Source organism: Leptopilina heterotoma, unplaced genomic scaffold, assembly GCF_015476425.1.
Source record: "Leptopilina heterotoma isolate Lh14 unplaced genomic scaffold, ASM1547642v1 Lhet_8, whole genome shotgun sequence".
In the NCBI taxonomy this organism is placed as follows: domain Eukaryota; kingdom Metazoa; phylum Arthropoda; class Insecta; order Hymenoptera; family Figitidae; genus Leptopilina; species Leptopilina heterotoma.
The window spans coordinates 1,313,206-1,340,990 of record NW_025111180.1 but is presented as its reverse complement, the minus strand read 5'-3'; the positions used below and the strand labels follow the sequence as shown (position 1 = coordinate 1,340,990).

The window sequence follows — 27,785 nt, the reverse complement described above, 5'->3', positions numbered from 1 at the left end:
TAAAAAATCACAAGAAAAATTTAGTTGAAATGCTGAAAGATTTTGAAAGTTCAGGCTTCGTTTTATAAATGTATGACACTAAAAGCTACTTTCTTCCTTCTTTTAGAATTTGCACTACTTTAAATTTGTTAATAGTTGAAACAAAAAAATTATTGTCAAAAATTAAAATAAAATTCTCAGTAACATATTAAAAAATTTTAATAAAATTCTTCAAAGAAATTCAATTATTCCAAACAATTTTAATATAATTTATTTATTAAAATTTAATAATTATTTTCAATAAATTAATTAAATTTCTTAAAAGAATTTTATAATTTAAAAAATTTTTAATTAAATTCTTCATATCAATTCAATTATTTTCAAAACATTTTAATAAGATTCTTCGTATAAATTTAATTAATTTTAAAAGTTTGTCGAAATGCAATTATTTCCAAAATCTACTACTATTCAAATAAAAAATTTAACAAAATAATTATTCAATTATTGAAAAAAGATTTGAATTAAATTTGTCGCAAGAATTCAAATTATTTTCATAAATTATAAAATTCTTCGGAAAAATTCAACTACTTTCAATACAATTTGAATAAAATTTCATTCTTGATTGAATGTAATTGTTTTTTACAAATTTGTTGATAGAATTCGTTTATTTTTAAAGATTGTGATAAACTCTTCAGAAGAATTCAATTATTTTCAGTACATTTTATAATTAAATTCTTATTATAAGTACGAAATAAAATTTTTTTCTCGAAATAATTGAATTTCTTTTTACAAATTTTATTTTTTCTATTATTTTTGTCTATTATATTCATAACTATTATTTTCACAGGAATTCAATTATTTAATTTATTTTATTTTATTACAATTATTTTTAATAAATTCTTCAGAAAATGCAATTATTCTTGAAAATTTTGTTAAATAAATTAATTCGAAAGAATTTAATTCCTGAACTTTTTGGAGTATTTTCCATATTCGTTTATAATGGTTTATAAGAATGATATTTTCTTAATATGTTTACAATTTATTGGTGAGACAAAATCAAAACAGTTCATTGTATACAAAGGAGCAAAGCAGACCGTTTTGATATACTCACATTTTTACGTTTATTTTCTTAGCGTTTTTGTGATTCCAAAAGAAATAAGTGAACACAATTCCCTTAGTTTCGTAAAATTAATCAAATTTTGAACATTTTTTTTGTAGTGAAAAGAGTTTTAAACAAAAGTTTCTCACAAGTACTAGTACTTTGGTGATATTTACACAATACTATAAACTATATTTGCATTATTAAAAATAAATATCATGGATTTACAGGTATTTTAATAATTTTCTGTATTATTATAATTTAGGTAATAATAATTATATATTATTACAAAAATCTAAAGTAGGTTTCTTCTTATAAAATTTGTTATATATTTTTTAAAACATTTGTAATAAAGTATTTGAATATAATTCTATTTTTAAATATTTTTGAGGAAGAATTTGATGGACAGTCAAAACAAAAGCAATTACATGTCGTAATTTCGTGTTTGAAAAGAAAAATACAAATTAAATTTTGAATTCGTTTTTGATTTTCAATATTTTAAACAATTAAAAGTTGCTTCAGATAAATAGATGTTTAAAATGAATAAAAATCGAGACTTACATTAACATTAATTTAAAAAAAAAATGAATTGAAAGTTGCATTTTAAAAAAATTTTTTTTCAAAAAAAGTCAAAAAAATTTTTAATATTTTTTTTCTAATTCTGCACATAAAAAGGAATAATTTATGTTCTAAAAAATTTTTTCCTAAAGTAACCGTTTTTGAGTTATAAATAATTGAAAAAAAAATTTTTTTTCAAAAAAAGTCAAAAAAAATTTTTTGAAAAAAAAATTTTTAATATTTTTTTTCTAATTCTGCACATAAAAAGGAATAATTTATGTTCTTAAAAATTTTTTCCTAAAGTAACCGTTTTTGAGTTATTAACAATTGAAAAAAATGGCTATTTTTTTAAACAAAAAATCATATTTTTCTTAAAAATTATCGTATAAAATTTTTAAAAAATGCATTTTAAAGGTGATAAAACTAGCTTTCAGAAAATATATGTGGGATTAAAATGCGACCATTTCCTATCAAACTGTATCACTTTAAAAAAAACAAAAAAAAACGAAAAATTTTATGTTGCAATAACATTTTTTAAACATTAACAAATTAATTTTTTTAATTTTCGTTTTATACAGTGTTAAAGCTCAGGAAAAGAGCTTTAAAAAGAGACCTTTTTGAGCTTTTTATCTTTAATAATAAACAAAATACAAAACTTTTTGTAAAGCCTTCAATCGCTGTAGGGTGGGCAAAAGTTATTGAGCGGGAGTGTATATGTAAAACATATACAAAGATCTGAAAATGAAGTTTCGGTTTTAAAACATAAAAATTGTAAAGTATAAGATATTTATTTTTCTAATTTTTTAATTGTTCAATATAGTAATAGTTTTACTATTATATTTCTAACTACCTCTGCTCTATATATTTGAAATATACAACATTAACCGCAAACAATAATTTTTGAAATTTCATACAATTTTTTGTACTTGATTCATAGATTTAATTGAAAATTATTTAGAAAATAACTAGAATGCTGTGCAGATAACGCAAATCTGTTAATTACGGATGAAGTAGTTATTTTAAATCGACTTTAGATGTTAAGAATTCAAAATAGCGGATACAAAAGGCTCAAATAGATTAACAGAATATGATGATGATTAATAATAAAACAATATTATTTTTAACATTTAAACTCGCGCTCTAGTGAAGAATTCACCTTAATAAAATCCTGAAAAGTTAATATTCATAATATATATTAATTATTGTTTATAAAATGGGACAACGTTTCTCAACTGATCCAACATCAAAAATGAAGGTCAACCCTTTTTTTTAAAATAATTTTGTTTTAATTTTAATAATTTTTAAATCATTTTCCAGAATGGTCCGGGATATGTAATCGAAAACAATATCCTCAAAGCTGAAAAGCTTCCTCCACTGGCACCTGACGTTCGTCTTAATGAGATAATATTGGAAAATTTAAGGAACAACCCAGATTTTATTGGACAGGTGATGAAACTTTAATTTCATTTAATCTCTCATTTAATGCCAAAACTTTTATTTTGAGCCGTTTTTTATATTATTGACTAAGTTACGTACCTTCTTATACAGGTGTTGACTATACACTTACTGAAAGACAAATGCAAGATAAGTATTTAAGTCTTGTTAAACTTCAGAACAATACACTTTTATATTGAAGTTTTCCTATAGAAAAGAAATTGTCGGAAATTGTTTATTATTAGTTCTTCAGATATAGAACCTTTTTGAAGAATCGTATAAAGTGATCAAAACTTATGGAAATAGAAAAGTCTGTCATACTTATTGTTACTATTTCTTATTTAATTAAACTCTCGTACTTTAGTAAGAAATTTATTGTATTAACATTTTGCTAATGTTAATTATAAATTATTTGCATTTGCTTTTCAATAAGATTGAAATATGAACGGGAAGCAACGCTATTACCTCTTAGAATAATCAATTTAAAACTGCCAATAATATTTACAATATAAGATAATGACTATGTGCGTAAACTACTGCTTATACTATACATTTTAAATTGGATAATTCAATGAATTGTTATGAAAAACAATTAGGCCAAACACGATTCACGAATAACTTAAAAACACAGGTTGATACTTCACTGAAATTATAAAAAAAATATATATATTAAATATTTTAATTTATATAATAATATTGACATGAATTTTTTCAGATCGATGGAAAAACAGGAGAAAAATGGACATATAAGAAATTGACTGATGCCAGTGTGGGTTGTGCTTTATGGCTTAAAAAGCAAGGAATAAAAGCAGGTGATATAGTAACAATTTGCTCACATAATCATATTAAAACTTGGGCCCCATTCTGTGGAATCTTCTTCATCGGCGCCAACCTTAATTCTTGGTACCACGATTGGCCAGCTGGTAAACTTTAAACTTTAATAAACAATTCATTTTAAGTTATATAACATTCAAACATGCACAATACAGTCAGATCCCGAAACTGTAACATTGCCTGAAATTTATTGGTATTAGTCATGTATAAAATAACACCTGCATTTGATCAACCGAATATGAATATAAATACAAACACGAATGTTTTATTTTAACAACATTAAAGGAATTAACATTAAACTTATTTTTAGAAACTGCACAATATTTCGTGAATCTTACAAAACCAAAAGTTATATTTGCTGATGAACAAGCGGCAAAAATGCTTAAAGAGCTGACTAAACAAGAGAATGTCAATTCGAGAATTGTTGTGTTTGGCAAAGTTCCTGGACTTGAATCCTTTGACGACATCATTAAGGAATGCAGTGCCGAAGAGATTGAGAACTTTGAATGCTACCCAGTAAAACACGATGACAATGCCTTAATACTATTCTCTTCGGGAAGCAGCGGTTTGCCTAAAGGTGTACAACATACATATCGTTCAGTACACTACAATATGTATACATTTAATAAGAGATTTGAAATCAAGAAAGGTAGCATCACAATGCATATATCAACATTTTATTGGATATCTGGCAATTTGTGCACCCTGCGCAGTCTAATGAATAATCTCCCTGCAGTTATCATAAACAATGCCACGTCTGAAGAAATTTGTAAAGCAACACAAAAATATAAGGTTCTTATTTAATAGCATTTCAAGCAGCACGTAAAGAAGGCGAACCTGAGAGCAGTAAAATTGTCTTGGGGTTAATGAAAGGTCTATAAAAGATGAAGAAATTACACTATTCATAATTATACTATTTGCAAGTTCACTTTTATTACTTGAATGTCATGGTATTACATTAAACCTCTCAATAATATTATGCGAAATGAGTGCTTACTAGCAATCATTTTGCGTAAAAATGTTTTGTGCCTTGATATTCAGGTAATATTACGCGCTGTTTGGAATAAATCCAAATATAAAAACACATTTTCTGGTGACGGTATTTCGATTTGGCTCATATTTTACAGGTGGAGGATACATGTCTAACCAAAAAATTACAAGTCGTTTTGCAATCAGTCAACAAGTTATGATTAAAGTGACATTTTTTAAAATTGATATTAAATCATCCAATTTTGCTTTGAATAAGGAAATTTATGCTTTGAAGTAAAGTATTAGAGAAATACTAAATAATTAAAAAGTTTCTCAAGAAATCATATGTCATTTGGCTCATTAAATGCAAAAAGATTGAAATGATGTTATTTTAATTTTAAAAAGTGTGAATGCTTTTATTTGATTGGATTCACTAAAAACTTGAAACCAATGACATACAAAAGGATTCACACTTTTCGAGATTGAAACATGATTTGAATCTTTTTGGTGTAAAGTTGGAGTCAGATTTTTAACAGTGTAATCATCATCCTTACATAGATAACCGTTTCTTCCAAAAATATTTCGAAAATCATTATCTGATGTTTTTTTAAAATTTCTGAGCTTCTCCCTTTCTTTTGTTCTCACTAAATGTTTGGAACTTTAAGTGTGACTTGTATAATTAGTTGATTAATTAATAATACCATTACAAAGAATTCACAACTATACATATTAGCTTTTCTCTACATTGTCAACAGCATTCTATTAATTTTTTTAGTATGTGAGTATTAGAGAAAACATTTTAAAATCTTTTCTTACTTAGGTTCAGTGGTTATTTTTGGCAACTGGTCTTATTAGCGATATATACAAATTAGGTTTATTTGAAAAATACGACTTATCGTCTGTAGAGGAAATAGCAACAGGAGGTTCAAAAGTCCATCCTGAAATAACGAAAAAACTTAACAGCCTTTTAAAGAATGGTGAAATAATTCAAGGATACGGTATGTCAACATTTTACATTTAACAAAAATTATTTAGTTTATTAAAGTAAGCCTAAGTTGAGAAATTAAAAATCTACAAATGAATTTAATTCCAGGCCTAACTGAACTGGGAACAATTGCCACTTTGCAAAGAAAGGGCCATAATAATCATGATTCCTGTGGAGTACTAGGTTATGATATAGAGTTAAAAATAGTTGACGTAAATACCAACCAAACACTAGGTCCAAATGAAAAGGGTGAAATTTATCTTAAGCAAGACCATTCGATGAAACATTATTTAAATAACCCAAAAGCCACAGAAGAAGCCATTGATAAAGATGGTGATTAAGCTAAAAATTGTTATAATTTGTCAAAGTGTTGAACTTCTGATATGATGCGGAAACATCTCCAACAACCAGATTTTCGATCCTTTTGTCAAACTTTTTTTTTGGTTCAGGCACAGTGTGTACGGGTGAACATGACTTCCTAATCGAAAAATATGTTTGATACAGGTTGGCTCCACACTGGAGACTTGGGATACTTCGACAAAGAAGGAAATGTTTACATTGTTGATAGATTAAAAGAAGTAATCAAGTACAGGGGCCATCATATTTCTCCGATAGAAATCGAAAGTATTCTTCTCAAACATCCAAAAGTATTAGAAGTTGCAGTCGTACCTGTTCCTCATACAGGTACTGATGAGGAATATCCACTTGCATTTATTTCAACATTAAATAATTTTAAGGTACCAATTTGTCTTTTTGTTGTTTTAGGGGTAATTTTTCAGTTGTCAAAATATTTTTGCAAAATATGTTATTTAAACTTTTGAGTCAAATTTTCTTCAGCATTTGTTCAAAAACATGTTCTGACATTTAAAATGATATCTCACAAACCGAATGACGTTTCTGAACTTTTTTGGTTTTAATTAAATTAAACATGAGACTTGAAGGATGACACCTGTATAAAATTTCCAAATTGCATATTATTTTACATAGAATATTATTATATTTTGTGTTCTTAGTTTATGCATTACTTTTTATATTACAGGTATCTGAAGAGGAACTTTTCAAAATGACATCCATTCTTGGTGATATTAAAAGACTGAGAGGAGGAATAAAATTCTTGGACTCACTACCAAAAACACCATCTGGAAAAGTTAACAGACCAAAACTAAAGCAAATGGCTAAAGTTTATAGTAGTTAATAAAAAAATGAAAAACTAGTCAAATGTAAAATAATTAGATCTGAATATTGTAGACTTTTTATATAGTAACGGTGAAAATTCGTTACCAAACACGTGTTATTATATTATTAATTTTATTTAGAAGACGTTATTAGACATTACCAATTTAAAAATAAAGATTTTATAATTTTAATTTGGCATATCAATTATAATTAATAATTTTTGACAAAGTCCTTTGAGAATAAGTTTAAAATCCATTAGTTTACAATTCAATTTTACGTGAAATTTCAATTATTCGTAAATTCTTCAATTAAATAATTAGAAAATAAATTTAAAAATATTTTAATTAAACTTTTTCAAAACAAATTTGTTCAACAGAATTTAACAGAATTGTCTAAAAAATTCAAATTTTCAAAGATTTTAACTTGAAACGTTTTCAAAATTAAATTATTTCTAAAATTTCATGCTATAAGCCCTTTTAAAATTGTACGAGAATTCAATTATTTAAACAAATAAATAAATAATTTATTAAATAATTGAATGTTTCAGAAAATTTAATTCTCATAAAGAATTTTATCAACAAATCTTTTTCTTTCGACGAATTCTAATAGAATTTTTAAGAATAATTTCATTTTTTCAGAAATTTGATTAAAATTGTATTAAAAATAATTGAATCCCTGCAAATTTGATTACTCATGAAAATAATTAAATTATTTTAAAAAGTTTGTAAATAATTGAATTCCACTAAAATTTTAATTTTTTATAAATAAGTAAACGTTCGCGTAGAATTTTATTAATTTTTTTTTTAAATAATTGAATTCTTTTGGAAAATTTTATTAAAATAGTAGATATAGTAAATCATTTAAATGAGGAAAGTTTTTGAAAATAATTGAAATTTTCACGAGAATTTTTGAAAATTTTTATTGAATTTCTGGGAAGAATTATTATATTACTTTTGAAAATAATTGAATTCTTGAGACGAATTTTATTAAAATTTCTTTTTAAATAATTGAATTCTTTTTCTGAAATTTTATTGAAAAAGTAGGTATATTGAAAATGATTGACTTTTGACAATTTTTTGAAATTAATTAAATTTCTTCGAAGAATGTTATTAAGATTATATTGAAAAAAATGGAACTGTTACAAAGATTTTTATAAAATTCTTTGCAAGAATTCAATTATTTTCAGTACATTTTATAATTAAATTCTTTATAAGTACGAAATAAAATTTTTTTCTCGAAATAATTGAATTTCTTTTTACAAATTTTATTTTTTCTATTATTTTTGTCTATTATATTCATAACTATTATTTTCACAGGAATTCAATTATTTAATTTATTTTATTTAATTACAATTATTTTTAATAGAATTTTTAATAAATTCTTCAGAAAATGCAATTATTCTTGAAAATTTTGTTAATAAAATGCTTCGAAAGAATTTAATAACAACGTTAAAAAATGTTTGATAAAGTTCTTTATAAGAATTAAATTTTAAGAAATATTCAATTATTAATTTTTGTATTTAAATAATTGAATTTTCAAATAAAATGTTTAGTTTTGAAGAATTTTATTTAAAAATTTTACAAAAAAAAAATGATTTAATTTTGGAAGAATTACATTATTGTAATTTTTAGAAATAGTTTGGAGTATTTTACATATTCGTTTATAATAATTTATAAGAATGATATTTCCTTAGCGTTATGTTTACAATTTATTGGTGAGACAAAATCAAAACAGCACACTGTATCCAAAGAAGCAAAACAGACCGTTTTTGATATACTCACACTTACGTTTATTTTCTTAGCGTTTTTGTGATTCCAGAAAGGATAAGTGAATACAATTCCCTTATTTTCATAAAATTAATCAAATTTTAAACATTTTTATTGTAGTGAAAAGAGTTTTAAACAAAAGTTTCTCACAAGTACTAGTGCTTTGGCATTAATCAATATGAAAAGCGGGGTGATATTTACAATACTATAAACTATATTTGCATTATTAAAAATAAATATCATGGATTTACAGGTATTTTAATAATTTTCTGTATTATTATAATTTAATAATGATTATATAATTACAAAAATCTAAAGTAGGTTTCTTCTTATAAAATTTGTTATATATTTTTTAAAACATTGGTAATAAAGTATTTGAATATAATTCTATTTTTAAATATTTTTGAGGAAGAATTTGATGGACAGTCAAAACAAAAGCAATTACATGTCGTAATTTCGTGTTTGAAAAGAAAAATACAAATTAAATTTTGAATTCGTTTTTGATTTTCAATATTTTAAACAATTAAAAGTTGCTTCAGATAAATAGATGTTTAAAATGAATAAAAATCGAGACTTACATTAACATTAATTTAAAAAAAAAATGAATTGAAAGTTGCATTTTAATAAAAAATACAAACTTTTGTCAATCGCGGATTTTTCCTTTAAAAACATCCATAATTCTAAACACGTTTAAAATATATTTTTACTGATATATCGTTGAAAATTTTTATTCTATTTTTTGTGGCTTTTAAATATATTATTTTTAATTAACAATTCTAAAATCTTTTTTCAGAAAGATCCAGGATATGTAATCGAAAACAATGTCCTCAAAGGGGAAAACCTACCTCCACTAGCATCTGACTTTCGTTTTAACGAAATAATATTGGAAAATTTAAAAAACAATCCAGATTTTGTTGGACAAGTAATGAAACTTTAATTTCATTTCATACAAAAATATTAAAAGATTTTCTGAAAGTTTAAGTATATTAAACCTAGAATGTCGCCTTAACGGACGTACTCTCTTTTTTTAGATCGATGGAAAAACAGGAGAAACTTGGACATACAAGAAATTAACAGATGCCAGTGTAGGTTGTGCTTTATGGCTTAAGAAGCAAGGAATAAAAGCAGGTGATATAGTAACAATTTGCTCACATAATAATATTAAAACTTGGGCCCCATTATGTGGAATCTTCTTCATCGGAGCCAACTTCAATCCTTGGTACCACGATTGGTCAGCTGGTAAACTTTAAATTTCAGTAAAACAATTCATTTTAATTTATAATTATTAGCCAGTGATGCATTTTACTTCCTCATTTCATACAGGCTGAAAATTTCAATAGAACTTAGTAAGTCTACTTAGTAAACCTATCTATCTTATATTCAAATATTAGACTTACTTTGCAAAGAACCGAAAAATATGCAGTTCCGTAGATTTACCCATATTTATAAAAATGCACCTAATGTCTTTACAAAATACACAAATATGAAATAACATATTTTTATAAAATATGATTTTTAGAAACTGCCAAACATTTCGTGAATCTCACGAAGCCAAAAGTCATATTCGCTGATGAGCAAGCAGCAAAGTTGCTCAAAGATGTGACCAAACAAGAGAATGTCAATTCGAGAATTGTTGTGTTTGGCAAAGTTCCTGGACTTGAATCCTTTGACGACATCATTAAGGAATGCAGTGCCGAAGAGATTGAGAGCTTTCAGTGTTATCCGATAAAAGACGATGATAATGCAGTAATAATGTTGTCTTCGGGAAGTAGTGGTTTGCCTAAAGGTATACAGCATTCGTATCGTTCTGTACAATACAATATGTGTAGACTTAATAGTAGTCCGGAAGATGGAAAGCAATGCACCATGATGCACATAGCATCGTTATATTGGACATCTTGCATTTCCCGTGCCCTGCACAGTCTACTGAATACGTTTCCTGCAGTCATCATGAACAATCCGTCGTCTGAAGAAATTTGCAAAACAGTCAAAAAATATAAGGTTTTCTATTGAAAAGCATTCCTTTATTCTAAACAATAACCAAAGTTTCTATATATTTTACTATACAATCATTTTTTTTTAGATTCAGCGATTATGCTTGGGAACCTTTGCTATTAACGATATGTACAAGTCGGGTTTGTTGGAAAAATACGATTTATCATCTGTAAAAGAAATAGTAACAGGAGGTACAAAACTGTATCCTGAAGTAATTGAGAAAGTTAATAGTCTTTTGAAGAATGGTGAAATACTGCAAGGATATGGTACGTTAACATTTACCTTTAGCTACATGTGACCGAAACAGTTAAAAAGAACCTTAAGTTTGGATTACACATTTGGTTTAAAAAAAGTATAAAATATAAAAAAATTGATCGGAATTGTTAAAACTCCCCTGCTAAAAATTCTAGGTTTAACCGAACTAGGAACAATTGCTGCTATGCAAAGAAGAGGTCACAATAATTATGATTCCTGTGGCACAATATGTTACGATACAGAGATAAAAATAGTTGACGTAAATACCAACCAAATACTAGGTCCAAATGGAAAGGGTGAAATTTATGTAAAACAAGATAATATGATGAAACACTATTTCAATGATCCAAAAGCTACGGAAGAAGTTATTGATAAAGATGGTAATTATGATAGAAATTTAAAAAGTTTCTTCTCACTATAAATAGAAAAATATGTTTAATATACAGGTTGGCTACACACTGGAGACTTGGGATATTTCGACAAAGAAGGAAATGTTTACATTGTGGACAGATTGAAAGAAGTAATCAAGTACAGGGGCCACCATATTTCTCCGGTAGAAGTCGAAAGTATTCTTTATAAACATCCAAAAGTATTAGAAGCTGCAGTGGTACCAATTCCTCACGAAACAGATAATGAACATCCAATTGCATTTATTTCAACGTTAAACAATTTTAAGGTATTACTTAATAATTACAAAGATTAATATTTTTTTGTTTAAAACCAACATAATACAGTAAATCGTGTGAGGGGTGTTAAAATGACACCAAAATGGATTAAAACAAATCTTCATCAGTTTAATTGCAACCTATAGGATTAAATTAACACCCCAAGCACCACGGAATATAACCTTAAAATGAAAAGAATATTACATTTGATACATTTCATATTGGGAATATTCCAGGGATCTTAGAGTAATATTAAAATGTTAGTTAGTAAGTTAGTTAGCTAGTAAGTTAGTAAGGTAGTTAGTTAGTTAATTAGTAATTAAGTTTTTAAGTTAGTAAGTTAGTTAGTTCGTAACTAAGTTAATTAGTTAGTTAGTTTAGATAGACTTGGTTTAGATTTGAAATAAAATTTCAGTCATAGTAAAAAATGACACAAAATTGAATTATTTAAATCCCTTTTGGTATGTCAATAATCTGCAGTTTTTTAATACCTTACAATTTACTAGTGACATTTTTGAAGAATAAGTGGTAGCTGATAACTGGATGTAAGTTAACCCCTTATTACAATAAATCTAGTATACATTACAGATATTAGAAGAGGAACTTTTAAACATGACATCAATTCTTGGCGATACTAAAAAACTGCGAGGTGGAATAAAGTTTTTGGACGCACTACCAAAGACACCATCTGGAAAGATTAATCGATATAAACTGAAGGAACTGGCAGAAGTTTATAGTAATTTATAAAAACTAAAAACTTAATGTTATTTCAAAATTTTTTGTTAAATATAATGATTAATGAAAACATGAAATGAAAAAATAAAGATGAAAGTATTTAAGATTTTAATCTGATAGATTTAATTGTTAATATTAATGTTAATTAAATTTTAATTTAATGTTAATGTCAATTTCTCTAATTATAATTTGCTCTAAATATAAAGATTGCATAACTATTCAATCATCAAAGTTTATCTATTTATAATAGTCTGCAACTATTTAGATATTGAAACCAAGGAGGCGTCCATAAATGTTGTAGGGCCCTTTATCTTAAAAATTAAACATAATTATAAAAGACCTAAGTCTTTATTAATAAAAATTGTAATGAATGTCAAAAATGGTTTAGAAACACTGAATTAAAAAGTTAAAAATAAAAAAAAAATTTTAAAAATAAAAAAAATTTTTAAAAATTAAAAAAAAATTTTTTACTGGAATATTTTTCATTTAAGTAAACATTTTCAGTGTTTGCTTGTCATTCTGTAACATATGAGATTATTTCTAATCACATACACAGAGGAAAATATAAAGTAAATTTTACTACTTTTATAGTAAAAAATTTCCGGTAAAGCATTTCTAGTAGTTTTTACTACTTTAAAAAAGTAAAATTTAATTGCTTAAAATACTAGGATAAAATATATGTAAAACATATACAAAGATCTGAAAATGAAATTTCGTTTTAAAATATAAGAATTGTAAAGTATATTTATTTTTTCTAATTTTTTAATTGTTCAATATAGTAATAGTTATACTATTATATTTCTAACTACCTCTGCTCTATTTTGAAATATACAATATTAAGCGCAAAAAATAATTTTTGAAATTTCATACAATTTTTTGTACTCGATTCATAGACTTAATTGAAAATTATTTAGAAAATAACTAGAATGCTGTGCAGATAACGCAAATCTGTTAATTACGGATGAAGTAGTTATTTTAAATTGACTTTAGATGTTAAGAATTCAAAATAGCGGATACAAAAGGCTCAAATAGATTAACAGAATATGATGATGATTAATAATAAAACAATATTATTTTTAACATTTAAACTCGCGCTCTAGTGAAGATTTCACCTTTATAAAATCCAGAAAAGTGAATATTCATAATATATATTAATTATTGTTTATAAAATGTGACAATATTTCTCAACTGATCCAACATCAAAAATGAAGGTCAACCCCTTTTTTAAAAATAATATTGTTTTAATTTTAATACTTTTGAAATCATTTTCCAGAATGGTCCGGGATATATAATTGAAAACAATATCCTCAAAGCTGAAAAGCTACCTCCACTGGCACCTGACGTTCGTCTTAATGAAATAATATTGGAAAATTTAAGGAACAACCCAGATTTTATTGGACAGGTGATGAAACTTTAATTTCATTTAATCTCTCATTAAAAATCTCTCTAAAATAACACAAATAGTAAAAAATTTCTTTAAATTTTTAAATACCTGTGAAGTAAACTTAATTTATTTTGTAAATCTTTATTATTGTTACTGTTTCTTATTATTTAATTGAACTCTCGTACTTTAGTAAGAAGTTTATTGTATTAACATTGAACTAATGTTAATTATAAATTATTTGCATTTGCTTTTCAATAAGATTGAAATATGAACGGGAAGCAACGCTATTACCTCTTAGAATAATCAATTTAAAACTGCCAATAATATTTACAATATAAGATAATGACTATGTGCGTAACCTACTGCTTATACTTTAGATTTTAAATTCGATAATTCTATGAATTGTTATGAAAAACAATTAGGCCAAACACGATACACGAATAACTTAAAAATACAGGTTGACACTTTACTGAAATTATAAATAAAAAAAATAAATTTAATATTTTTTTAATTTAATATTTTTTAATATTATTTAATATATATTAACATTAATTTTTTCAGATCGATGGAGAAACAGGAGAAACATGGACATATAAGAAATTAACTGATGCCAGTGTAGGTTGTTCTTTATGGCTTCAAAAGCAAGGAATAAAAGCAGGTGATATAGTAACAATTTGCTCACATAATCATATTAAAACTTGGGCCCCATTCTGTGGAATCTTCTTCATCGGCGCCAACCTTAATCCTTGGTACCACGATTGGCCAGCTGGTAAACTTTAAATTTTAGTAAACATTTCATCTTAAGTTATACGACATTCAAAACAAAACAGTCAGATCCCGAAACTGTAATATTGCCTGAAATTTATTGGTATTAGTCATGTATAAAATAACACCTGCATTTGATCAACCGAATATGAATATAAATACAAACACGAAGTTTTATTTTAACAACATTAAAGGAATTAACATTAAACTTATTTTTAGAAACTGCCAAATATTTCATGAATCTTACAAAACCAAAAGTTATATTTGCTGATGAAAAAGCAGCAAAGTTGCTCAAAGAGGTGACTAAACAAGAGAATGTTAATTCGAGAATTGTTGTATTTGGCAAAGTTCCTGGACTTGAATCCTTTGACGACATCATTAAGGAATGCAGTGCCGAAGAGATTGAGAACTTTGAATGCTACCCAGTAAAACACGATGACAATGCCTTAATACTATTTTCTTCGGGAAGCACCGGTTTGCCTAAAGGTGTACAACATACATATCGTTCTTTACACTACAATATGTATACATTTAATAAGAGATTTGAAAACAAGGAAGGTAGCATCACAATGCATGCATCAACATTCTATTGGATATCTTGCACTTTATGCACCCTGCGCAGTCTAATGAATAATCTCCCTGCAGTTATCATAAACAATGCCACGACTGAAGAAATTTGTAAAACAACACAAAAATATAAGGTTCTTATTTAATATCATTTCAAGCAGCACGTAAAGAAGGCGAACCTGAGAGCAGTAAAATTGTCTTGGGGTTAATGAAAGGTCTATAAGAGATTAAGAAATTACACTATTCATAATTATACTATTTACAGGTTCACTTTTATTACCTGAATGTCATGGCATTACATGAAACCTTTTAATAATATTACGCGAAATGAGTGCTTACTAGCAATCATTTTGCGTAAAAAAGTTTTGTGCCTTGATATTCAGGTAATATTACGCGCTGTTTGGAATAAATCTAAATATAAAAACACATTTTCTGGTGACGGTATTTCGATTTGGCTCATATTTTACAGGTGGAGGATACATGTCTAACCGAAAAATTACAAGTCATTTTGCAATCAGTCAACAAGTTATGACTAAAGTGACATTTTTTTAAATTGATATTAAATCATCCAATTTCGCTTTGAATAAGGTAATTTATGCTTTGAAGAAAAGTATTAGAGAAATACTAAATAATTAAAAAGTTTCTCAAGAAATCATATGCCATTTGGCTCATTAAAAGCAAAAAGATTGAAATGATGTTATTTTAATTTTAAAAAGTGTGAATGCTTTTATTTGATTGGATTCACTAAAAACTTGAAACCAATGAAATGCAAGCATTCACACATTGCGAGATTAAAACAACATGATTTCAATCTTTTTGGTGTAAAGTTGGAGTCAGATTTTTAACAGTGTAATCATCATCCTTACATAGATAACCGTTTCTTCCAAAAATATTTCGAAACTCATTATCTGATGTTTTTGAATATTTTTGAGCTTCTCCCTTCCTTCTGTTCTCACTAAATGTTTGGAACTTTAAGAGTGACTTGTATAATTAGTTGATTAATTAATAATACCATTACAAAGAATTCACAACTATAAATATTTCCTTTTCAACATGTAAAAGATGATTTCGCGCATTTGGGGAATATTCAAGCACCTCTAAGAAATGCTTTGCTTTTAATAGTGTTCCCTTTTCAATTCACATAAAAGAAAGGACATTAAAATTAATTCTAAATCTAAAGTACATTCTCAGTGGGCAAAAACCCATCATTGTTTTAAAAATTTTCCAAAAACGTTTTTAGAACGTTTCATGTCTGCAAAATAACGTCCCAAAAACGTTATATATGTTTCTAAAACGTTTTAAAATCAATAAACGTTTTTGGAACATTATTTGGCAGACATGAAACGTTCTAAAAACGTTTTTGGAGCGTTTTTAAAACAATGATGGTTTTTTGCCCACTGGGTTGTCAACAGCATTCTATTAAATTTTTTAGTATGTGAGTATTAGAGAAAACCTTTTTTAAATCTTTTCTTACTTAGGTTCAGTGGTTATTTTTGGCAACTGGTTTTATTAACGATATATACAAATTAGGTTTATTTGAAAAATACGACTTATCGTCTGTAGAGGAAATAGCAACAGGAGGTTCAAAAGTCCATCCTGAAATAACGAAAAAACTTAACAGCCTTTTAAAGAATGGTGAAATAATTCAAGGATACGGTATGTCAACATTTACATTTAAAAAAAATTATTTTTAGTTCATAAATGTAAGCCTAAGTTGAGAAATTAAAAATCTACAAATGAATTTAATTCCAGGCCTAACTGAACTGGGAACAATTGCCACTTTGCAAAGAAAGGGCCATAATAATCATGATTCCTGTGGAGTACTAGGTTATGATATAGAGTTAAAAATAGTTGACGTAAATACCAACCAAACACTAGGTCCAAATGAAAAGGGTGAAATTTATCTTAAGCAAGACCATTCGATGAAACATTATTTAAATAACCCAAAAGCCACAGAAGAAGCTATTGATAAAGATGGTGATTAAGCTAAAAATTGTTATAATTTGTCAAAGTGTTGAACTTCTGATATGATGCGGAAACATCTCCAACAACCAGATTTTGGATCCTTTTGTCAAACTTTCTTTTTGGATCAGGTACAGTGTGTACGGATGAACATGACTTCCTAATCGAAAAATATGTTTGATACAGGTTGGCTACATACTGGAGACTTGGGATACTTCGACAACGAAGGAAATGTTTACATTGTTGATAAATTAAAAGAAGTAATCAAGTACAGGGGCTACAATATTTCTCCGTTAGAAATCGAAATTATTCTTCTCAAACATCCAAAAGTATTAGAAGTTGCAGTCGTACCTGTTCCTCATACAACTGATGAGGAACATCCACTTGCATATATTTCAACATTAAATAATTTTAAGGTACTAATTTGCCATTTTGTTGTTTTAGGGGTAGTTTATCAGTTGTGAAAATATTTTTTTGTCCTACCTGCACGGAAAGTATGTCATTTCGGGCACTTAGAGCGGGCGCAAAGTAACTCAATACCACCCAGGGGTAGGGGAAGCGGGCGCAAAATATTTTGCGCCCGCTTCCTCTACCTCCGAACGGGCGTAAAATTTTTTGCGCCCGCTTCCCCTACTTTCGAGCAGGCGGAAGAGTATTTTGCGCCCGCATGTTAATTATTTTTATTTTATTGTCTATTTTATTTTGTCTAGAAAAATGTGCAATTTTTTTTCGATTTTCTCTTAAAAAAATTATGACACATTTGATTTTGTTCACATTTCGGTTATAAAAATTGGCAATTACTATATTTCCAGAATACATTGTTTTCTTATTTCTATATTAAAACTTGTATCATTATAGACTTCAAAGAGTTAACATTTATATAGAGTTTAATTTTTAACTAATATGAGCGTTTAATCGTTCGTGCCCTCAATGACATACTGTCCATGCAGTTAGGACAAAAAATTATGTTAGCATCATGGGCGCAAAGGTGATTACGACTCTGGCGAAATTTCGGGACCTCGGGGACACTTTAAATTGTGTCCCCTCGGTCCCTTCATTTCTCCACCCAGTGGGCAAAAAACCATCATTGTTCCAAAAACGTTCCATTGCTTTTAAAACGTTTTAGAACCATATAACGTTTTTGGGACGTTATTTAGCAGACATGAAACGTTCTAAAAACGTTTTTGGAACGTTTTCAAAACAATGATGGTTTTTTGCCCACTGGGTATCGTCGCAATCACCTATTTTGCGCCCTTGATACGAAAATAACTATTATTGCAAGATATTGTTATTTAAACTTTTGAGTCAAATCTTCTTCAGCAATTTTTATTTCAAAATCTATAATAGTTAGAAAAAAGTGTTCAATATATGAAAATTGTAGGGACAGTATTGAATTTCAATAATATTTTATTGGAAAATAAATAAAATTCGGGCATTTTCAGTCAGGAAACGTACAAAATTGTCTAATTCAATGCATTTGTTTAGAAACATGTTCTGACATTTATAATGATATCTCACAAACCGAATGACGTTTCTGAACTTTTTTGGTTTTAATTAAATTAAACATGAGACTTGAAGGATGACACCTGTATAAAATTTCCAAATTGCATATTATTTTACATAGAATATTATTATATTTTGTGTTCTTAGTTTATGCATTACTTTTTATATTACAGGTATCTGAAGAGGAACTTTTCAAAATGACATCCATTCTTGGTGATATTAAAAGACTGAGAGGTGGAATAAAATTTTTGGATGCACTACCAAAAACACCATCAGGGAAAGTTGACAGACCAAAACTAAAGCAAATGGCTAAAGTTTATAGTAGTTAATAAAAAAATGAAAAACTAGTCAAATGCGAAATCATTAGATCTGAATATTGTAGACTTTTTATATTGCAATGGTGAAAATTCGTTACCAAACACATTTTATTATATTATTAATTTTATTTAGAAGTCGTTATTAGGCATTACCAATTTAAAAATAAAGATTTTATAACTTTAATTTGGCATATTTAAATTTATTACTTTTGCTTTCTTATTTAGCCCAAATTGATCCAATTCACAATTAAATTTAACTGTCAAGATAGACACATTAAGTTAATTAATGATTAAAGTCATTTTAACCGCCCACGATTGGTCGGTTAAGGATTTAATCATTGATTAACTTTTACTGGAAAGATTAATCGATATAAACTGAAGGAACTGGCAGAAGTTTATAGTAATTTATAAAAACTAAAAACTTAATGTTATTTCAAAATTTTTTTTGTTAAATATAATGATTAATGAAAACATGAAATGAAAAAATAAAGATGAAAGATTTTCAGATTTTAATCTGATAGATTTAATTGTTAATATTAATGTTAAATAAATTTTAATTTAATGTTAATGTTAATTTCTCTAATTATTATTTGCTCTAAATATAAAGATTGCATAACTATTCAATCATCAAAGTTTATCTTTATAATAGTCTGCAACTATTTAGATATTGAAACCAAGGAGGCGTCCATAAATGTTGTAGGGCCCTTTATCTTAAAAATTAAACATAATTATAAAAGACCTATGTCTTTATTAATAAAAATTGTAATGAATGTCAAAAATGGTTTAGAAACACTGAATTAAAAAGTTAAGAATAAAAAAAAATTTTAAAAAATTTTTTTACTGGAATATTTTTCATTTAAGTAAAATATGATTTAAATTATGAAAAAATAGCATTTTGAATGCATTCAATTATGTAATACATTTTCAGTGTTTGCTTGTCATTCTGTAACATATGAGATTATTTCTAATCACATAGGAATATACAGCATGAGAGTGCACTTATCTTTAAGTAAAAATTAATTGCTTAAAATACTAGTATAAAATATATGTAAAACATATACAAAGATCTGAAAATAAAGTTTAGGTTTTAAAATAAAAAAGTTGTAAAGTATAAGATATTTGTTTTTTCTAATTTTTTAATTGTTCAATATAGTAATAGTTTTATTATTATATTTCTAACTACCTCTGCTCTACATATTTGAAATATACAATAACCGCAAAAAATAATTTTTGAAATTTCATACAATTTTTTGTACTCGATTCATAGATTTAATTGAAAATTATTTAGAAAAGGTATATAACTAGACTGCTGTGTAGATATCACAAATCTGTTAATTACGGATGAAGTAGTTATTTTAAATTGACTTTAGAAGTTAAGGATTCAAAATAGCGGATACAAAACGCTGAAATAGATTAACAGAATATGATGATGATTAATAATAAAACAATATTATTTTTAACATTTAAATAAAAATATGATTTGAACTTCTAATATTTTAGTGATTAACCGCCTAAGTTAGTGAACTCAATGCATAAAAACGAAAGGTGGGGTAATATCACTACTATAAATTGTCATTACAGAAGGAAATCTGCAGTGTTTCAGAGCAGACTTGTACAGTGAAAATACTAGTGGATATTAAAAATAAGTGACATGGATTTAAAGGTATCTATTTTAATATTTTTGATTTTTTAGAAATATATAATTATACCTAATAATATTTTTTACAAAAATTCTAAAGCAAGATTCTTCTTTTCATATATAAAATTATTAAATTATTTTTAAATATTTGTAACAAGTATTTAAATAAATCTATATTTTTATAAGTCAAGGTAAATAAAACGAAAACATTCGGATAATGTTTAAAATATATTATTTACTCCAATGTTTCGAAATCTAAATGATTTCCTCTTCAGGGAGTTAGATAAATAGAGACCCGTACTTTATGCAAGTCGCATAATCGCATAATGTTCTCAAACTGAGCATAACTTCTGTATTTTGTGAATTATTAAGAATTCATACAAAATAAATGTGATTTGTGATCGCATCCAATCGCATAATTATACTTTCAGTGCATAATTTTTTTTCATTGCATAATTTAACACGATTTGCATAATTATCGCATAATTGTGAATTTGTTGTATAAAAATACTATAAAGTATCTTCTTTATGATTTTAATAAATTTTTAAACGTTGTTACTTCCCGGTCAATGCAGAGACTATGATAAGTTTATATTTTTGAGACGATTTAAACCAATGTCCCTAGACTGATCTCGTTATTTTACTTGTTTCTATAAAGAAAATTTGACATTTTAAAAAGATTAAAAGTTTTTAATATAATAATCAGGGACCGCTACGAAAGTTTAGTTTCGTTTTAGTTTCGAGGTTGATACAAAACTAAATTAACAAACTGAGTTTAGTTTTGTGTCGACTCGAAACTAAATAATTAATAAATTAAATTTAGTTTCGTGTCGACTCGAAACTAAATTAATAAATTAAATTTAGTTTCGTGACGCAAAACTAAACTAAAAAAATTAAATTTATTTCAGTACAGATCGAAAACAAGTGTCTAAGAAACTCAATTATTTAGTGTCAATTAAAAAATCGCAGCAAAAAACAAAATACTTCAATAGAAAATAAAGTGGAAAAGTGAATCTATAACTTTCATGAATATTAAATATTGAAATATTTCGTTTTTTTAGTAATTTTTTTACTAACACTAAATATTTAAGTTTTAAATTTTGTTTCGTTTCAAAATCGGTCAAATTTACTTGGAGCAACTACAATTTTCATTATATTAGTGAATTTTTTATTAATTTCAGTTAAAACTTTCGCTATTCTAGAGAAACTTATCGCTGTTCCAAATGAAATTTTCTTAACTAAGAATGTGACATTTTCCAAAATACACGATTGATGCTAAAATTAAACTTTTATTATTGTTCATTTAATTGTTTTTAGGTTAAAAAATTATTTATTAACTATATTAAAACCATTTAAAAATTATTATATACAAATAAAACCTAACCATGCGTCATTGCATAATTTTATTTCCATCGCACAATTTTTGCATAATATTTTAGGTTTTTCATTGCATAATTTCAAAATTTTCATTGACACAAAATAGTCTCTCTACAGATAAATTAAGTCAAATAAACGAAATTCTCGGGGTAAATGTGAACAGTTTATTATTTATTAACTAAATTGACAAAAGTCAAAGTCAATTTTTGTTATAGCATTAATAAAAGTATAATTATAAATTTTTGTTGGAATTTTTAGTTTATTTTTATGCAAATACGAGTAAAAATACTAGAACAGTGAAATAAATTTTTTATGTATTAAGAGATAACTGAAACGAAATTATGACATTGGACTATAACTTTTGTTTCGATTGTTTGAGGGTTTCTTCCTTAATAATTATTTTGAATACCCTATTCAATTTTATTCAGAAAACCAGAATAATTCCAAACATGAAACTTAATTTGCCTATAAAATGTATTGTGTTCTGCACCACTTGTTGAAATAAATATATGTTTAAAATAATTGCATATCATTTCAAGGTTATCACAAGTAATTATGTGTAACTAAAAATCGGTTTATGGCTTGAAATAAATATAAAATTTGAATACTATTATAGTATAACACACACATAACATTGATTCAAAGATAAAATTTAACTAAACTGCAGAATACTGTGACTCGCGCTCTAGTAAAGATTTCACCCTTAATAAAATCCTGAAAAGTTAATATTCATAATATATATTAATTATTGTTTATAAAATGGGACAACATTTCTCAACTGATCCAACATCAAAAAAGAAGGTCAACCCCTTTTTTAAAAATAATTTTGTTTTAATTTTAATAATTTTTAAATAATTTTCCAGAATGGTCCGGGATATGTAATCGAAAACAATATCCTCAAAGCTGAAAAGCTACCTCCACTGGCACCAGACGTTCGCCTTAATGAAGTAATATTGGAAAACTTAAGGAACAACCCAGATTTTATTGGACAAGTAATGAAACTTTAATTTCATTTAATCTTATTTAATACAAAAAATTTTGTTTTTAGCCGTTTTTTATATTATTATTATTATTATTATTATTATTATTTTGATTTACAGTTCCTTTTCAAGATTATACAATATAATTTTAAGTAAATAGTGACAAATGTTTGAAAAAATTTTTTTAAAAAGAGATATATTTGGGAAATCTATAATTAATTAATAATATATATAATTTTGACATTCAAAGATGTTTATGTACTCTTATATCGGCCTCTAAAAAAATACAAATAGTAAAAAATTTCTTAAAATTTTAAATACCTATGAAGTAAACTTAATTTATTTTGTAAATCATCTATATATTTATCTTTTGTGTTGACTAACAACTTGTATTTTGTTATAGTCATTGAACTAATAATCAACTAAAAGCAATCGAAACTGCTGAGTCATGCTTCTTCTGCTTTTTCATACTTGCGTAAATGATCGTTAATATTTTGACTTCTACATGATAAAAATTAAATTGCAGCAGATATACATATTTCATATCACACGCTTATTCCCATTCATATAACTTATACACTTATTGAAAGACAAATCCAAGATAAGTACTTAAGTCTTATTAAATTTCAGGGCAATACACTTTTATATTGAAGTTTCCCAATAGAAAAGAAATTGATTATTATTAGTTCAGAAATAGAATACCTTTTTGAAGAATCGTATAAAGTGATCAAAACTTATCGAAATAGAAAAGTCTGTCATACTTATTGTTACTATTTCTTATTTAATTGAACTCTCGTACTTTAGTAAGAAGTTTATTGTATTAACATTGAACTAATGTTAATTATAAATTATTTGCATTTGCTTTTCAATAAGATTGAAATATGAACGGGAAGCAACGCTATTACCTCTTAGAATAATCAATTTAAAACTGCCAATAATATTTACAATATAAGATAATGACTATGTGCGTAACCTACTGCTTATACTTTGGATTTTAAATTGCATAATTCGATGACCAATTTTAGTTGATTCTTATTTTTTAAACACAGTTTTCTTGATATTAAGATGGATCATATTGATGTCAAAACTTTGGATCAAATTTTTATTTGATCCACATTTTTGGTATCAGTTCGTTGCAATTTGATACTTTTAAGTTAACAATGAAGACACACACCAAAATTAACTGTAATATATCTTTTTTTAATTTTCATTAATTTATCAAAACATTTATAAACTCTTCAAAACTAATCAGCAATAGTTTAGACAATTTACACTTTTTAATCTCTCTTAATTTTTTTAGATCGATGGAAAAACAGGAGAAACGTGGACATATAAGAAACTAACAGATGCCAGTGTAGGTTGTGCTTTATGGCTTAAAAAGCAAGGAATAAAAGCAGGTGATATAGTAACAATTTGCTCACATAATCATATTAAAACTTGGGCCCCATTCTGTGGAATCTTCTTCATCGGCGCCAACCTTAATCCTTGGTACCACGATTGGTCAGCTGGTAAACTTTAAATTTTAGTAAACAATTCATCTTAAGTTATATAACATTCAAACATGCACAATACAGACAGATCCCGAAACTGTAACATTGCCTGAAATTTATTGGTATTAGTCATGTTTAAAATAACACCTCCATTAATTTGATCAACCGAATATGAATATAAATACAAATACTAAAGATTACAGACACGAATGTTTTATTTTAACAACATTAAAGGCATTAACATTAAACTTATTTTTAGAAACAGCCAAATATTTCGTGAATCTCACGAAACCAAAAGTTATTTTTGCTGATGAACAAGCGGCAAAGATGCTTAAAGAGCTGACTAAACAAGAGAATGTCAATTCGAGAATTGTTGTGTTTGGCAAAGTTCCTGGACTTGAATCCTTTGACGATATCATTAAGGAATGCAGTGCCGAAGAGATTGAGAACTTTGAATGCTACCCAGTAAAACACGATGACAATGCCTTAATACTATTCTCTTCGGGAAGCACCGGTTTGCCTAAAGGTGTACAACATACATATCGTTCTGTACACTACAATATGTATAAATTTAATCGGAGATTTGAAGACAAGAAAGCCAGCATCACAATGCATACATCATCATTGTATTGGATATCTGGCTCTTTCTGCACCCTGCGCAGTCTAATGAATAATTTCCCTGCAGTTATCATGAACAATGCCACGTCTGAAGAAATTTGTAAAGCAACACAAAAATATAAGGTTCTTATTTAATAGCATTTCAAGCAGCACGTAAAGAAGGCGAACCTGAGAGCAGTAAAATTGTCTTGGGGTTAATGAAAGGTCTATAAGAGATGAAGAAATTACACTATTCATAATTATACTATTTGCAGGTTCACTTTTATTACTTGAATGTCATGGCATTACATGAAACCTCTCAATAATATTACACGAAATGAGTGCTTACTAGCAATCATTTTGCGTAAAAAAGTTTTGTGCCTTGATATTCAGGTAATATTACGCGCTGTTTGGAATAAATCCAAATATAAAAACACATTTTCTGGTGACGGTATTTCGATTTGGCTCATATTTTACAGGTGGAGGATACATGTCTAACCAAAAAATTACAAGTCATTTTGCAATCAGTCAACAAGTTATGACTAAAGTGACATTTTTTAAAATTGATATTAAATCATCTAATTTCGCTTTGAATAAGGTAATTTATGGTTTGAAGAAAAGTATTACAGAAATACTAAATAATTAAAAAGTTTCTCAAAAAATCATATGTCATTTGACTCATTAAAAGCATCAGTTACAGATGATTTGTTTATTAATGTTATGAATTTTTTTAAGAACTATAATCATCATCCTTATATATAGATAACCGTTTCTTCCAAAAATATTTCGAAAATCTAATGATTTTCGAAATATTTTTGGATATTTTTTGATGTTTTTGAATATTGTTGAGCTTCTCCCTTTTTTCTGTTCTCAATAAATGTTTGGAACTTTAAGTGTGACTTGTATAATTAGTTGATTAATTAATAATACCATTACAAAGAATTAACAACTATAAATATTAGCTTTTCTCTACATTGTCAACAGCATTCTATTAATTTTTTTAATGTATGACTATTAGAAAAAACATTTTAAAATCTTTTCTTATTTAGGTTGAGTGGTTATTTTTGGGAACCGGTCTTATTAACGATATATACAAATTAGGTTTATTTGAAAAATACGACTTATCGACTGTAGAGGAAATAGCAACAGGAGGTTCAAAAGTCCATGCTGAAATAACGAAAAAACTTAACAGCCTTTTGAAGAATGGTGAAATAATTCAAGGATACGGTATATCAACATTTTACATTTAACAAAAATTATTTAGTTCATTAGAGTAAGCGCTTAAGTTGAGAGATTAAAAATCTAAAAATGAAATTTAATTCCAGGCCTAACTGAACTGGGAACAATTGCCACTTTGCAAAGAAAGGGCCATAATAATCATGATTCCTGTGGAGTACTAGGTTATGATATAGAGTTAAAAATAGTTGACGTAAATACCAACCAAACACTAGGTCCAAATGAAAAGGGTGAAATTTATCTTAAGCAAGACCATTCGATGAAACATTATTTTAATAACCCAAAAGCCACAGAGGAAGCTATTGATAAAGATGGTGATTATGCTAAAAATTGTTATAATTTGTCAAAGTGTTGAACCTCTGATATGATGCGGAAATATCTCCAACAACCAGATTTTGGATCCATTTTTGTCAAACTTTTTTTTTGGTTCAGGCACAGTGTGTTCGGGTGAACATGACTTCCTAATCGAAAAATATGTTTGATACAGGTTGGCTCCACACTGGAGACTTGGGATACTTCGACAAAGAAGGAAATGTTTACATTGTTGATAGATTAAAAGAAGTTATCAAGTACAGGGGCCACCATATTTCTCCGATAGAAATCGAAAGTATTCTTCTCAAACATCCAAAAGTATTAGAAGTTGCAGTCGTACCTGTTCCTCATACAACTGATGATGAACATCCACTTGCATATATTTCAACATTAAATAATTTTAAGGTACCAATTTGCCATTTTGTTGTCTTAGGGGTAATTTATCAGTTGTGAAAATATTTTTGCAAGATATTGTTATTTAAACTTTTGAGTCAAATTTTCTTCAGCAATTTTTATTTCGAAATCTATCATAGTTAGAAAAAAGTGTTAAATATTTTCTGACATTTGTATTTACAAAAAAATCGTGATTTAAAGATTAGATATCATTTTGTGTTCTTAGTTTATGCATTACTTTTTATATTACAGGTATCTGAAGAGGAACTTTTAAAAATGACATCCATTCTTGGTGATACTAAGAGACTGAGAGGAGGAATAAAATTCTTGGACTCACTACCAAAAACACCATCTGGAAAAGTTAACAGACCAAAACTAAAGCAAATGGCTAAAGTTTATAGTAGTTAATAAAAAAAATGAAAAACTAGTCAAATATAAAATAATTAGATCTGAATATTCTAGACTTTTTATATAGCAACTGTGAAAATTCGTTACCAAACACATGTTATTATATTATTATTAATTTTATTTAGATGACGTTATTGGACATAACCAATTTAAAAATAAAGATTTTATAACTTTAATTTGGCATATTTAAATTTATTACTTTTGCTTTCTTATTTAGCCCAAATTGATCCAATTCACAATTAACTTTAACTGTCAAGATATACACACCGCGCAAGCGTTATTTAGACAAGGAAAGAAGAGGGGGCAAGACAAACTACTTGTCTCCTTTTACCCATTTAATTAGCTTCGCATGAAAATTAGGTATATGTATTAGCGCGCTTTATTCTTATTTCTCTATGTATTTAA

The 27,785-nt window shown here is 26.7% G+C and overlaps 4 protein-coding genes across 5 annotated transcripts in view; 3 read left to right on the top strand and 1 right to left on the bottom strand.

The window, feature by feature from the left end:
- LOC122511020 (serine/threonine-protein kinase OSR1) overlaps positions 1–27,785 on the bottom strand; it is a 55,811-nt gene that overhangs the window by 17,559 nt on the left and 10,467 nt on the right. The window lies entirely within an intron of this gene.
- LOC122511017 (luciferin 4-monooxygenase-like) lies at positions 1,037–7,225 on the top strand. Its single transcript, XM_043626011.1, has 8 exons — positions 1,037–1,308; positions 2,954–3,082; positions 3,786–3,993; positions 4,215–4,696; positions 5,694–5,871; positions 5,967–6,191; positions 6,363–6,595; positions 6,898–7,225. Exons 1-8 carry the CDS (start codon positions 1,297–1,299, stop codon positions 7,051–7,053), a joined length of 1,623 nt encoding a protein of 540 aa, XP_043481946.1. The 5' UTR covers positions 1,037–1,296; the 3' UTR covers positions 7,054–7,225.
- LOC122510999 (4-coumarate--CoA ligase-like 7) lies at positions 8,762–19,111 on the top strand. The gene is made up of 14 exons (XM_043625976.1): positions 8,762–9,053; positions 9,594–9,722; positions 9,832–10,039; positions 10,320–10,801; positions 10,884–11,061; positions 11,206–11,430; positions 11,497–11,726; positions 13,724–13,852; positions 14,396–14,603; positions 14,819–15,300; positions 16,645–16,822; positions 16,919–17,143; positions 17,315–17,544; positions 18,805–19,111. Exons 1-14 carry the CDS (start codon positions 9,042–9,044, stop codon positions 18,958–18,960), a joined length of 3,072 nt encoding a protein of 1,023 aa, XP_043481911.1. The 5' UTR covers positions 8,762–9,041; the 3' UTR covers positions 18,961–19,111.
- Positions 20,528–27,482, top strand: LOC122511015 (luciferin 4-monooxygenase-like). 2 transcript variants are annotated; one of them, XM_043626009.1, is made up of 8 exons: positions 20,528–20,611; positions 22,828–22,956; positions 24,245–24,452; positions 24,694–25,175; positions 26,081–26,258; positions 26,357–26,581; positions 26,755–26,984; positions 27,225–27,480. In XM_043626009.1, the coding sequence occupies exons 1-8, from the start codon at positions 20,600–20,602 to the stop codon at positions 27,378–27,380; spliced, it is 1,620 nt and encodes a 539-aa protein (XP_043481944.1). In that variant the 5' UTR covers positions 20,528–20,599; the 3' UTR covers positions 27,381–27,480. The 2 variants fall into 2 exon arrangements, with proteins under 2 accessions (XP_043481944.1, XP_043481943.1); XM_043626008.1 differs by lacking the exon at positions 20,528–20,611 and adding an exon at positions 22,709–22,765 and having other exon boundaries at positions 27,225–27,482.